This window comes from Anguilla anguilla, chromosome 9, assembly GCF_013347855.1.
Source record: "Anguilla anguilla isolate fAngAng1 chromosome 9, fAngAng1.pri, whole genome shotgun sequence".
Taxonomy (NCBI): domain Eukaryota; kingdom Metazoa; phylum Chordata; class Actinopteri; order Anguilliformes; family Anguillidae; genus Anguilla; species Anguilla anguilla.
The window spans coordinates 45,603,530-45,618,710 of NC_049209.1; the positions used below are offsets into that span (position 1 = coordinate 45,603,530).

Genomic DNA, 15,181 nt, shown 5'->3' on the forward strand with positions numbered 1-15,181 from the left:
CAGGCCTAGTCCCAGAGGGGCTCTCTTGTAAAAAAAAAAAAAAGGGGGCTCCCATTTTTGTTTTTGACCCCGAGCTGTGGCTCTGGGCAGGCAGCGATCCGGACGTTCCCTCGTCCCGGTCGCGTGACAACCTCCGCGGGTCTCTGGCAAGATGGCGGCCCTGTAAAGGCACAGGTCCGTGCTGCAGACGGCCGGCCGGCTTCTTAGCCTGGTTTTCGTCTCCCTTGCTTGTACAAATCAGGCACAAGTCACAAAGAGCTCGCTCTCCACCACTTCACGACATGGCATGAAACCACAATGCGGGATACAGGTAGCGTCTGGAAACAACAGGCACTCCGCGGCGCATTGTGTGTGTGGATTTAAAGTGAAGAGGAGGGGTGGGGCGGGGGGGGGGGGGGGCGGGGGCGTCTGTATGTGGGGGTGGGGGGTGGGGGGGGTGGAGTAATACTTTCCGCACTGTCTTGGCCTGAGCGGCGTAACAAGGCACCCCTGTGTTTTCGGCAGGGCTCGATAATTAAAGTGCGTGGCTAAGTGGGGGTGGTGGGGGGGGGGGGGGGGGGGGGGGGAGACCTGGTGATGTTTGGCTGTTAAGAGTGTGGCCATAAAGGTTTCTCTCCCACCTGGAGAGCGCTCTCTGCACAAAGGCCCCTCTGTCCCCCCCCCCCCCCCCAAAACCCCAGGCCGGGACACACCAATGCTCCTTTGTTAGGGATTCTTGTCCTGGAGTTTGGGTGAAGGGCTTGGGGGGGGGGGGTTGCTTAAATTATACACCCACTCTAAATTCCAAATAAATACATGAGGCACTCAAAACCTTCACATTACATGAACGAGTGTGTATTTTTGCTCTATAAATGCATTAGGTGTGGTTATTTTTTGAATACTACCAGGGGGCAAACAGGAAAACTCAGAATACTCGAGATCTGTAAACCGCACATTCTATATTTCAAGGACATTAAAGGGGACCCAAATAACCCGGAGAACTTATTTCTCCCTTTGTGCATAGTGAATCACCGCACTCAGAGTCCAACAAATTCAGGCCCTCCTCTAGACCCAAGGGGGGAGGGTAAATACTCCAAATAAAAAAAGCCAGGTATCCAAAACAAGTGATCCAGAAGGGCTGACAGACAAAAATGACCTGCCTGTGTATTAAGATGTTGGCTGTGATCATCACGTAAGGAGACTGGAAAGGATCCCATGGATGCACCGTGTTCAGAAAATATTTTCTGTTTCTTGAAGGAATTAGATTCTTTCATCCACAGTTCAATCCAAGGGAAAGCAGTTTGTTTATCCTGCTTGAATTGACATTTTTAAACTGGGATTAATGGAATTAGCATTATAATTAGAACAGCTTGCTGCTGTCTGATATTTCTCCCAGACATTGTTTCCTTTCAGCCCTTGTAGCAAATCATACGTTGATAAATAACAGATTATTTTCTCAGAAACGTTAACAGACGCTTTCGATTTTAACCGACATGTTTTTGCCACTGTTAGCCGCGTGGTCTCCCACGGACAGCACTGTGATGGAGACCTTTACTGTAACCACATTTCCACATCCCTGCCAATTAAAAAGAGAAATCACCAAAGCAAACGCTACCTGTGATTCCGGGCTTTTCTTTTTAGTGCACGGCTTTGACTGTCATGACTAAAACCTAGTGTTTTTTTTTCATTCTATTTTTCACAAAACAAAAAGCAAAAAAAAACAAAAAAAAAAACCAAAAAACAAAATAATGAGCATCCTTTAATGGATGTATACTTCAAACCAACAAAGGAAAAAAGGGTGCGTTCCATCAAAGGAGCCAAACTCTCCACGGTCCCAGGGGAAATCAGACGGGGAGAGAGAGAGTTTGTAGTGTCTGGTTGAAAGCAACAGCCTATGGGGTAACCCTTTGATACTGAAGCGTGAGATGAGGAATTTGGGGACGGGGAGGAGCGGCGTGACAGCGGCGCATCACCCGCACCGGGATCATCCCACGGTGCACCTGGCCTCCCCCCCCCCCCCCCCCCCCCGCCTTCCCACCGAAGTAGTGGCGGGAGATGGCTGTCAATCAAGGCGCCCGACGCTGACACGCCACGCGCCCAACCTCGGCTCCTAGACGACGCCGCAAAACAAAATGTTTACTCTTTGAAGGCAGACGAGCGACAACAGTCGCGGGCGCGGGCGCCGCGGAACTGAGGACGAACGCGGCGCTGCGGAGAACGGGCGCAGAAAGCGTTTGGGAGGAGGGAAGGAGGGAGGATGGGGTTTGAGGGAGGGGGGGGGGGCTAATAGCATCGCTGTCTCGCGCTACTTTGTGCTTTCAGAAGTCTTTAAAAGCAGGTCATGAATGCTGCATCGTTTTCTCCCCCCCCCCCCCCCCCCGTCTTCAGTGCATCACTCCCTCTGGATGGGCTTTGTTATCTGCGTGCAGAGCGGAGAGCTGCCTAGCAACCGAATCAAAATGGCAGCTTGAAAGGGTGGCAACGCTCGCAAACATCTGACCTACATAATCTGGAGCCTTTGATCGCTCAGTCTGTTTAAGTGATGGGAGGGAGACGGTGGGGTGGGGTGGGGTGGGGTGGAGGGGCGGGGGGGTTGTCACTTTCCCTGGTTTGGTTGCTCTGCAGTGACTCTCTCTCAAGTACGACATTCTTTTCAATTAAAAATGTCGCCCGCAAATCCGACTTTTAATCATCGGGGCCACAATGCGGCAGAGCCGACTCTCCCATTGAAGCGGGCCTGGCGATTCAGCCACGCTCATTCAAAGGAGCCTTTTTTAATGGCCGCAGAATTTGCTCAGAAACGGTGACTTCATTGGGGACCCCACATCAAAGCCGCGATTGATCTGAAAGGCTCCCCCCCGGCCGCGGCGTGACTTATTCCTCCTGTTAGCACACGGCCCGCGACTGAACCAAAGCCATGTTTTTAAAGAATATTTTCCTTCAAAAACTCGTAGTTTATTGACGGGGAAGGGATTCTGCAAGGTTTTGTCTATGAGGAAAATTTGTGACGGTTCGTCCTGGCAAAGGAACCATAGCGTGCCCCCTTTTCCGTGCCTAAAATGGGCTATAAGGTAGACAAAGCTTCTGGTGTAATGTAATAAGGATATTTCAGTCAGTAGAATGCATGATTTAGAAAAGCATTCTGCCTGATGAGATTAAGGTGGACAAGAGACTCTTGGCCGCATTAATTTTAGGCCTTTGACTGGAATCAGCCGCAAATATGACGGTGTTGCTCAGGTAAAGATACAGGCGAAGGGTGTTGTACGCAAGCTCGCAACGTTGAAAAACATTCTGAGACTGAGTTACCTGTCTTTGTGGATGTGCTGCACGTCCTATAATCAAAATGGTTGCCTTCAAGGTGCACTGTGTCCTTTTGACAAGCCAATGACTTGCAGATTGAGTCTTTTCCCCTGCTGGGCTCAGTCCCTTTGCTTCATTAGGGGTTTTCAAACCGCTTCTCAATGGCAGCCTTGTTCTGAGGGTACGACAGGGGCTTCATTGACATTTTGAGTAAAACTGGTGTTTCCTTCTATTTATTTTTCCTTTTGCTGAAAATAATTTCAAAGGAGAGATTTATGGGATAAACTGAAGAAACACTATAAACCGTTGTACACAGTCTATATCCAAGTTACAATTTAGTTAGCTGGCACATGCTTCTAGCCAAGCTTAAATGGCAATTTATAACCAGCTTTAGTGAATTTAACATGACAAGCAAATTTACAATCAAATAAGTGCCACAGAACACATTTTATGCCTCAATATCCACAAGACATCTATTATTCTCAAGACCTGTCCACTAGCCACTGTCTGCCGGACCCTACTGTTATACAGTTAAGGGTCAAGGCAAAACAGACAGAGTGTTTGTCGCTACAATTGTGTGTTCTAGCAAAAGGGTATTGCTTGACTACGTGTCTGTTTGCACATGTGTGTGTATGTGCATGCATGTGTATGTGTGTGTGAGCGTGTGTGTGTGTGTGTGTGTGTATGTATCTGTTTGCACGTGTGCGTGTATGTGCATGCATGTGCGTGTGTCTGTTTGCACGTGTGTGTATATGTATGTGTTTGTGTGAGTATGTGTGTGTGTGCGTGCATGTGTGTGTGTGTGTGCATGCATGTGCGTGTGTCTGTTTGCACGTGTGTGTATATGTATGCGTTTGTGTGAGTTTGCACGTGTGTGTATATGTTTGTGTTTGTGTGAGTATGTGCGTGCGTGTGTGCGTGCATGTGTGTGTGTGTGTGAGCGTGCGTGTGTGTATGTGTGTGTGTCCGTGTCTATGTTTGAGTGTGTGTGTGTGTGTGTGTGTGCGTGTCTATGTTTGAGTGTGTGTGTGTGTGTGTGTGTGTGTGCGTGTCTATGTTTGAGTGTGTGTGTGTGTGTGTGTGTACGTGTGTGTGTGCGCGTGTCTATGTTTGAGTGTGTGTGTGTGTGTGTGTGTGTGTGTGTATGTGTGTGTGTGTCTATGTTTGAGCGTGTGTGTGTGTATGTGTGTGTGTGTCTATGTTTGAGCGTGTGTGTGTATATGTGTGTGTGTGTGTGCGTGTCTATGTTTGAGTGTGTGTGTGTGTGTGTGTGTATGTGTGTGTGTGTGTACTACGTGCTGCGGGCACACTGGTGGCAGGCTATGCGGAATGCCAGCAGGTGGGGCAGGGCAGCGCGGATTACACACTACGTTTGGTGCGGAGCCACTTTGTTGGGAGAAGGGGGGGGGGGGGGCGGACCTCTTTTGGGCCTGCAGCTTTTCAATGGGCCTTTTTCAATGGGGCTCATTTCCACATCAAAACAGCCCGGGAAAGGGATAGCGCCCGGGGGCGGGGAGTAATGAGGGACGAGTTTCCCCCCCCCCACCCCTTCTCCGGCTTTCTCCCTTTTTTTTGGGCTTTTTTGTTTAAAGAGAGGGGGGGGGAAAGAAAGGCCCTGATGCCATAATGATCTCCTTTAATCAAACGCACGGACGGACACAGACAGACAGACAGACACGCAGACGGAGGCCCGTTCCCATCAGCCACCAGACAGTTCCACAGATGAGATACCTTGTCAGCACTCTATCTCTCCAGACTGTCGCGGAGTCACTTTCAGGACACTGCCGCTCACACTAAGAGCATTTCACAGATACAAGGAGCCCCTGTAGAAAACAACTGAGTTACAGCCTTTGTGTTGAGGGTCCATGCAGCCAACGGGCTTCTTTATAAAAAAGCTTTCGGCTGCTTATCCACCACTTCTGCGGAAGGTTCCGTAGGAGCGAAGGGCCTTATTTTGAGCGGCGTAAACTGCCACATCCGAGTCCGTCCTGGCAGAATTAGTGATTCATGCTCGACAGCTCGTCGCTATCTATTTCTGCTGCAATAAAACGGGGGAGACGTCATTAGCAAGAGCGAGCCTGAGATGACTTTATACCGGAGGGGGCTGATGGGGGGGGGGGGGGGGGGGGGGGGGGCGAAGGGGTGAGGGGGGGGCGGTGGAGAGAGCAACTTGTACTCCTCGTGTTCCAGGTCGGCCCCCAAGATGGCTTACGCCACGTAGTCTCTCAATCAGTCCTTCACCGTGAGCATGACATAGACATCCCCACACTGGGCATGGCTGGAGTCCTGGCTGTGCAGCCAGTAGTTTGGAGAAGAACTACAGAACTACACACACATGCCCTGAACTGGACTCCCAGCTTCAGGTTGGTTTCTGCAGTTTTAAAAAGCCGTTCCCTGTGAAATAGAATCTGAAATTGACCAGGGAGTACATTCCAGATTATTCTGTCATTTCTTGTACCGCTTTCCCTAAAATATATAAATGTAGACTTACTGAGGTTTCCATCTCCCTGAGCCCACAGAATGCTTTCTTAGTGTTCATGTGTTCATGATAAATGTTCTATTTTATACTTAGCAGCGTTCACTTTTCAATAGATTTTCGATTTTATCTTTACAGTTCCAGCTAATCAGTAGTCTGAAGGCTGAACAGGTTGTTTTTCTCCTTTTCTCCTTTGGTTGTTGGGGACCCTGTTTTTTTAATAGCGGTTGTGTAAGCCTGTCTCTGGTGTGCAAATGTGAAAGCAAGCGTGTATCCATCGCGCTTTATTGTGACTGGTGCGTGTGGTGGATACACCACCAGCGTCAAAGCCCCAGGCTCCAAAACAAAACGTTTCCTTTCGATGGTTCAATGTTACAGCCCTTACCAGGCCAAAGACTTAGCCCTGCCAGGCAATAATAGTCCAATGGCTGCGCGGAAGAATCTGTTGGAAAGAGGTGGTGGTGGGGGGGGGGGGGTGCGGGGGGGGGGGTTAGGCTACAGCGGGAAAGAACATATTGTAGATGCACAGGCATGACTTTGGGCAGGAGCACAGCCGGCTGGCGCACACAGAGCGGAGTCTTAAAACCAGCTGACAGAATTACAGCAGCCTTTAAGCCCTCCCAGAAAAAAAAAACAAAAAAAAAAAAAAAAACACAGGGTGTGAAAAGGAACGGGATTGGCCGAAAGAGCCAGACGTGTTTTTAGCAGTGGGTATCCAAAACTGGAATTACAGTTATGGTATTCCATTCGCTGCAGGAGTTCCTGGCGTTGCAGCTTCGTGAAGGTTTATAGTTTTATACGACATAACTTTTATAGGACATTCATTTGTCTAATTTATATGGAAACAAATACACAGTAATATATTACCATTCAAAATGATTAGAAGACATGCAATAGTCCCATAGGGCTAATTTGTGACTCTGTTACTCCTTTTTCCTCATGTACCATAGAAATCTGTCGTTCTAGGTCAAGCGCTAAGCATAACAAAACACATCATTCTAAAGGCCTGAATGTCAGCGATCAGAACCACTGTTACGTCATTCGACAAGTCGAAAATGAGCCCAATTTCAGCGGCGACGAGCCAGGACGTGGACTCGAAACGGCCTCGCACAGAAAGGTTTTTGTTCGGGCGCACGTTAGCTAATGTTTCACGTGTAAGCCCTCCGCATTTGAAGGCCCACGCGTCTGACAGAGGGAGGGCTCATGCAATTCGCAGGCAGAATGAAAATAAAGAGGAAGGAATTCCAGTTAAGTGCTGATGTCACAAGGGAAACTGTGACCAGCCCTGTCAATCACACGGCACAAGCGCCGAGACATAACTGTAGGTGGGGCCCTCGCACATAATGGAAAATGACCTCCTGGACCCTTCCTGGTTCTCCTGCAGTGTCGTGCCCTTGAAGCCGCGAAGCAAAATAACACCGCAACGTGTAAAAATAGAACAAAATGTTTGCATTTCCCCGATTAGCGCGCGCACGCACCAGATACCGCCGCTTCAGACCCACGTGAACACGATGCCATCGCGGGGGATCAACAGCAATGCCTGCCACTCGCCATTTCACCCAGTTTGACAACTGAAAATTTGTTTATTAAGCGATTTCTATCAACTGCCCCCACTTTAAATAATGTCCATGGCACTGCTTTTAATAACGGCAACAGGCCAGAGGGTGAACTACAAGCAGAAAGGATGCCTAAACACAACACAACACAACACTCCTTCTTCCAAAATGCCTTTGAGAGCATTCGCTTTATTTCAAATGCATCCTCTGTTTTCAAAATTTTCCTTTCGACACCCAGAGGAGATTTGACACCGATAGAAGCCTGAACTCTTCCCTCACTTCCTTTTGGACCTACTTTTGGGACTTTATTAGCAATAGTAATTGCACAACTCTTCATTCCCCCCCCCCCCGGTAATCCAAGCAGTCTATTAATTTCCTGTTAAGGGGCTATCGCTTGTCCACCACCCAGCTGCGCAAGGACAGACAGTCCTGTTTCACACATACCACCTTGAATACCTACATTCTCCTGTGAGTTCTCTGCCCTGTTGGAGCTTTTAAGTAAATGCAGACGTGTCATAAACTAAACCCTCTGGACTCTAAGCTGCCTAAAATGTCATAAAAATGAAGCTGGAAGTAATTAGTTACAATGCCATTAATTAATTCGTAGTATTTAAACACAAAGAATAGAGAGGAGGATATATGGGACTTCTGCCCATCTCTCCCCATTAACTGAACATTAGTTAGAACCAAAAAACAAGCAAAGGAAATATTTCCCATTTTCTACTGAACACTGTTGCTTTGTTAATGTACTATTTGCATTTGAAGCAAATAGACTTATGATAAAATGCGTTTAAATTGATGTGGAAATACAGTATTTAATAAGGTCAATGTAAGAAATTAGTCAATCTTATCCTGTGCTATGATTATTATTATAATTGCTGATGTTGTTAAGTGTTTTAAGAATTGGACTCATTTAGTTTATACGTTGCCCACAGTATCAATTTAAGACCGTGCAAAAAGAGAATCTGGCTGGCTGGGCCTACTCTCATTAACCTTTACAAGACTACAGAGGAACACAAATTGCTAGTCAAATGTAAAACAACAAAAAAAAAAAAACAAAGCAACACAATTTCAACAAAAAACTCAAGAGCGCACACCACCAGCCAGGGGTCCCAAAAATTCAACCCGGCCCAGAAAACGAGCCTTTCTAAAAAAGTGCCTCTGTATCGGGCACTTCAAAGCGAGCGGGGTGGGGTAAGCAGGGAGGCGGCACAAAGGATGGATCAGGGGAGGATTAGGCAACAAATTAATAATATATGTTGCAAGGAGAGCCCTCCGCTCTTTAAGATGTAGCTGCTGCATCGCCAAGGGGGAATTAACCCAGGCTATTGTCTGTCGCTCTTTTTTTGTTTTTTCCCTCCCCCCCGTCAGCCTCTCAGTCCGGGAATGCCGCTGAGAAGCGCTTTTGACTAAATCCCCCCCCCCCCACCCACCCACCCCCCGCAATTACCGCGGCAACGCCTGGGAAGAGCGGAGACGCGGACCCGGGACCCCCCTCCTCCGGAGTCCGGAGTGGGACGGTCGCGGCTCGCGTCGGGGCGAAACGCGCAAACAGACCAGGGCACACTGAACCCGGTCAACGTGCCGGGGGCCTTCAGGGGCAAAGCGGGGGGACAAAGGTTAGGAGACGGACGTCACGAAAAAACTGGGCAGGCTACAGCCAAACAAGTTTTTTTTTTTGGCTACCGCATGAGTATAATTAGTTTATATGATCTGTCCGGTCAATGGTAGTTGCAGTCTCATTGCAGGAGCTTTGATCTGTACTTCAAATCAAACAGAACAATGATACGTATACATGAAATCTAAGCATACTGTAGATTTGATCCCACAACACGAGCTTCATTTACTTGCCTACAAAATCTGCCACGCTAAAATAGGTTAGCTAAAGTAATGAGCCAAGCTCTGCCTGAATAACTGACTGCTTTACATGCACAGATAGCACCCCGAAGTCAACGAAACAGCTTTGTTCTTTTTCATTCTTTTTGTGAGGCTCAATTTGTCTACTTAGACAGCTTTGTCTGGGAGGGGGAAAGAAGTCAAATTCAGATCGTAGCCAATTACCAAAATAAAGTTCTAGTTCACGGCCCCTAGCTTAGTTTCCATTCGACTGACGGGACAGACACCTGTGATTTACTTCATTTCAAATCTACAGTGAAATTGTATTAAATTACATAAAATAATATGATATTTAGACGTAAAGTAAATGTGCCACTGTGGATATGCCACTGTTTAACCAAATCCAATCAGTTCACGCAATTACCCCAGACCACAAACTGTGACCTCTGACAGAAGCAGGGCTTGTAAGGAAGACTTTATACGGGCACCACCATGTAAATGGCAAAGAAAGTTAAAAGGACTGGTTGCAGCTCTCAATGTAAGCTTTCTCAAAACACTCTAAAGCACATATATCTGCGCACACCTGACAGAAATGAAACTTGTTTACCAGCCCACTCACTTCCACCAAACAGAGGACACACAGATATGCTCTCCTGCGAACAAGAAGGTTCTCTTAATGACAGAGCGATGAATAAGGTTTTAGGTGCCTGACACATACTTTGAAAAACAAATGGAGATATACCCTAAACAGCACTAATAGTTGTGGGGGCCCACAAACTCAATAATGAAGAAAGTAAAGCCAGGAGTGAAAATATATAAATGTGTTTTATTACTATTTTGACTTTTTGAACAGTATGGGTACACATCCAGTCCCTTTAGTCCAAGGCACTACTCTCCCTCAGTTCCTGTATTCTTTTGTTAAGGCTTTAACTATACTGGCTTATGTACAATACACAGGAACTTACAAAACACCATAGACGACTGCAATTAAATACTCCGTAAAATAAATAACTCTTTACACTATTAGAAAATAAGAAAATACACCCAATTTTTTTTTACATCCATGCAAGTCCATGTTCCGTTGAAACTGCGTTTAATTAGTCCACAAATGGTGTGTGTGTGTGTGTGTGTGTGTGCATGTGTGTGTGGCAGAAATGATAATGTTTGGTTTAAATTCATACTGCATGCTGTTACTGGGAATCTTATCCCTCTTATTTTGTGAATGTTGTTTGTGCGTACGTCTGTGTGTGTTCCAGGGTCAGGCTGTGGGAAAGGCGTTATCTCGCAGCCTGCAAAACAGATGATAAAAAAGCGTTTGCCCTAAATCAGCACGAAATAAAGGCAGCAGTCGCCAGGCTTCGCTACCGAACGCGTCGCGTGTAGTCCAAACCTGTCCGAGTTGCTCTCGGGGGAGATAAGTCACTGTCCCCCCCCCCCCTGCCCCCGCCCCCCCTTCCCTTTGGGCTCCGTCCGAGGAACACTCCCGATAGCGCCTGGTTCCAGTTCTCAGACGTGCGTGGGGGTGTCTAAATAGGGGTCCGTTTTGGTCATGTGGAGCACCACCGCCGGGGCCTTGTAGTGGCAGTGGTTGCTGCCGCAGCTGACGCCGTTGCAGGGCTTCCTGCTAGTCCTGACCGCCAGCTTCCTGTTGCACAGGCCCTGCCAGGTCTGCAGGGTCGTGGAGCTCCAGCACCCACACCCCCGCTGGTGATGCCCACACCAGGGACATGAAGATCTTGAGCATGAAGACGGCCACCGTGGGCACGGAGGCCTCCAGCGAGCAGTCCTCGTTCCGCCGCCCGGGCAGGGTGGCGCACTTGCCCTCCAGCGCCCGGAACTTCCAGTAGTCCATGTTGAGGCGCTCGTAGAAGTAGCAGATGATCACGCAGGTGGCCGGCACGGTGTAGAGGATGGAGAAGACGCCGATCTTCACCATGAGCTTCTCCAGCTTCTCCGTGTTGGTGCCGCCCGTCTTCATGATCTTGCGGATGTGGAAGAGCGCCACGAAGCCCGTCAGGATGAAGGAGGTCGCGATGACCAGGTAGCAGGAGAGCGGGATGAGGACGAAGCCCGTCAGGGCGTTGACGTCCATGCTGCCCACGTAGCACAGCCCCCGTCAGCTCGTCGCCCGCCACCCTTCCTCATGGTGAGGATGACGATGGTCTTCATGGCGGGGATCCCCAGGCCGCCATGTGGAAGTAGCTGCTGTGCGCCTCGATGGCCTCGTGGCCCCACTTCCTGCCCGCCGCCAGGGAACCAGGTGAGCGTGAGGATGACCCCACCAGATGGAGCTGGCCATGCCGAAGTAGTAGAGGATGAGGAAGACGATGGTGCAGCCCGTGCTCTCCAGGCCCTCCTGGATGATGTAGAGCTCGCCGTTCTCGCGGTCGCAGGCGATGTTCTCGGCGCCCGCCACCGAGCGGATGATGAAGGCCACCGAGTAGACGTTGTAGCACATGGAGAGGAAGATGATGGGCCGCTCGGGGTACTGGAAGCGGTGGGGGTCCAGGAGGAAGGTCAGCACGGTGAAGGCGGTGGAGACGAAGCAGAGCGTGGACCAGACCGCCATCCAGACGAAGGCGAAGTCCTTGTCCTGGCGGGACCAGAAGACGTCCACGACGGAGGAGCAGCGGGGGGCGCAGGACTGGCTCTTCTCCACGTACTGGAACTTCTCCGGGTTGTCGCAGGACCCCAGGCTGCCCGCGGCGCGCCCGCCGCCGGCGCCCGGCTGCCTGGCCCGGGGGGGCACCGGCAGCATGCCCTCGCCCTTCTTGGTCTCGGTCTTGGTGTCGTTCTCGGGCGCCTCCATGCACAGGGCGTTGGGGTCGTTCTTGGTGGGCAGCCGGGAGCAGTCGAGCGAGTCGGGCCAGCCGAAGCTGAACTTCTCCATGATGGGCGAGCACTTCTGCCGCGCCTGCTCGCACATGGGCCGGCAGGCCGGGATGGTGTTGGACACCTTGTCGGTGCACATGGGCGCGTACAACGAGCAGAGGAAGAAGCGCAGGTGGACGTCGCAGCCGTACTCCACCAGCGGCGCGAACTCGTTCAGCTTGATGCTGGCCTCCGCCTGGGTCTCGTGCTTCATGAAGTTGGGCATCCGCGTCACGTTGTAGCCGATGTCCTGGCACATGGGGATGGTGATGGGCTCGCACTTCGCCTGAATGCCCAGCTCGGCGTCGTAAGCCGCGATGTCCAAGCTGGAGCCGGCGATCATCAGCTGACACCACAGGGAAATCGCAATCTTCAAATGAAAGGCTTCCATGTTGATCTTAAAACAATGAAAATTATGGAAGCAAGGGAAAAAAATCCACATGAATCTGTTTAATTAAAAAAATATATATATAGAGAGATTTATATATGAAGACGATTCAGAGCATTTACTCCAGACCGATGTGTACTTTCCCAGATGAAGGAGATTAGTGTCCAGTTTGTCTTCAGCTCAAAACGAGGTTGCTCATCCGTATGGTCCAAAATACGCAAATTATGAAAAACACAACTAATAAAATAGTCCCCGGGAAAGTCATTCAATAATTCCCCTGTTGAAATAGACCTTCGAACTCCTCCGAAAAAACTGCTATTTTTCTTGGATACCAAGTTCGAAATACGGTATTAGCTGTAGGGAAATGGAAAGGAAATGCATTTGTAATTATTTGTAAAACAATTCAAATTAGAGATGCTAAGCTCATCTGCGATGTTTTATAATGTCGCTACTTTAAAAATATGCAGATATTAAATGCTAGTGTTAAAACAACTAATAGCCAACCGGTTGCGAGCATAATACCATGTCTGAACACAGCTAGATCTACCGTTATTTACAGTCATTACCTTCGATGTTGTCATTAATTTCCGGGCATGGATGTGATCGGTTGTTCGACGGTGGAATTAATTGTGTTTCAAGATAATTATTTGAGTGCTATAACAGCTATATTTAGCCGTTTAAAAGAAAGCAGCGTTGTTTGGCTTCGCCCAACACTCCCACCTTCCATCGCATATGAGCCTAAACTTTCTCTTCTCCCCTCTCTGACTCCACTCAAATGGGGGTGGGAATTGGGTGACGAAGGAGTCTTGCCCCGCCTTGAACACACTGAAATAGGCGTTTTTACATACAGTTTCTCCTCCCCAATGTGCTTCCATGAAGCATGGATACACGTAAGGGACCATCTACATTTTGCTGAGAGCTGTGAACTTTACTAGTTTGCCAAATTCCCCCTCCTCCGGACCTTGTTGCGTTTGGAACCGAGCGACGAATGTAATGAAAGAGCGGATATTGCTCCTTGTTAAAAAAAATGTATTAAACACATTCCGAGAGCTGGCTTAAAATGAGTTCTGGCGCACGTGCTAAACACACTCTGGAGAACGAAACGATGCCACAGTTACATGTTTACTGGCCGGCTGTCACGAATGCAGGCAGATAGGCTTACCCATAGCCACTTCGGAGCATTAAAAAATGACTCGCCTGCAAAAAAGAAAAAATAACACAACGTTAAAAAAACCGCTTCTGTCGGTTGCAAAATTTGTTTTGAAGACTCCTAAAATGCTTCAATCTTGAATTGTCACGTCATCTGATACGCATACCCCTTCTCTTGTTGTCAGTGATGTTTTCAGTATTCAATGTAAGGTAAAAAACAAAGTTACGCAGGTTAAATTTCAAGACTAAATAATGGCATAGCCTGTGTTAAACAAACGATGGGTTCAGGAAAATAACTACCCTACCAGACCACAACCTCTCCCTTTTGATATACGTTCAGTCGATAACGAAGATAGGAATCTCTGCAAATACAAAGAGCGTGTATTAGCATTCCAATTCATCAAAGCTACGCGGCAGCTGGTGCGCGCTGGCTCAACTTATCTTTCAAACAGTCTTTAAGAACGCAATGGGCTACTCAGCGAAGTCCAACATATTGTAGGCACAGTCGCACATTGTTAGCAACTGCTATTTGCATCATATTTCCAAGGATGCATTTTCCCATTCTATGAAATTAACAATGCTATGCCATTATTTTGACCTCACTCACAAACGCATGCATGCGCGTGCGCGTTAACAACTGCCAAATAGTTTTCCCCTGACAAGGTTATATTCGCACTGTTGCATTTAACTCGGCAACATTTTAGCAAGTGTCTAGCTTTGATTAAAAAAACGTGTCCAGCTTTGATACTCAGAACCGAAGCATTGTACTGTGGAAGAATAAAGGAGAAAGACTATTGTTCCCATCTAGTGGGCACACTTAGTATAACAGCTTTCACGCCCAGAGCATTTCTGGGTCTTCTGACTATACGCACCGGATACCTTACCTTAATATAACAGAAATATAAAAACGGGGAAGTATTTTTATTTGCTAAACTGTAAATCAGTGTGCTTTTGTGCGCGCGTGTCTAAAATAGGCGGTGAGGAAATAAAGCTTTTGAATGACATTTCTAACGACAGCTGTCACGGTTACAATAACCTCAGTCCAAGGGGTTTCCATACAGAGCAACTTGCACTAGAAAACTTGTATTGTAAAGGCTTTCTACGTGTAAGTAACAATTTTGAAATTTTATTATACGTTATAAAACTGTTAAAGCATTCTGGACACACACACACACACACACAACACGCACACACACACAAATAAAATTTTGTCACCATTTAATAAAATTGTTTATACGACTGCATTTTTTCTCTTGTGTTTTGGCATTTCACAGACACATGCTTTCCAGCATTTTCTCCGTGGAGAGGAATAGCAAGGGACTGGATGTTTTAAGCACCCTTAAAATAGAACCACCCCCTCACCTAGGGAACAGATATTACTCTCTTTTGGGTGGATTTTTTATGTATACATGCCGTTCCCATACTGACAGCCCAATACCCCCCCCCCCCCCCCTTTTTGTCCAGAATGTACATCCACTCCAGCTGAAGAACTCTGCACAAAGACAGAGTGGGGTGGGGATTAACTCCCACTTAAAAGGTGTGTCTCCTGTCATGAGAGAACGTGGGACGGAAAGGGACGGGACGGGATGGGAAGGGGGGGGGGAGAGTTTGCATCAGTGCTGCTGG

General features: G+C 48.2%; 1 protein-coding gene across 1 annotated transcript; it reads right to left on the reverse strand.

The window, feature by feature from the left end:
• Positions 1-10,584: 10,584 nt before the first annotated feature.
• LOC118235056 (frizzled-9-like) lies at positions 10,585-14,310 on the reverse strand. Its single transcript, XM_035432026.1, is given in 8 exon segments — positions 10,585-10,836; positions 10,838-11,260; positions 11,262-11,282; positions 11,284-11,327; positions 11,330-11,399; positions 11,401-11,424; positions 11,426-12,760; positions 12,973-14,310. Coding segments are annotated over 7 exon segments (1,800 nt in total). The 5' UTR covers positions 12,461-12,760; positions 12,973-14,310; the 3' UTR covers positions 10,585-10,653.
• Between the last annotated feature and the right edge of the window lie 871 nt (positions 14,311-15,181).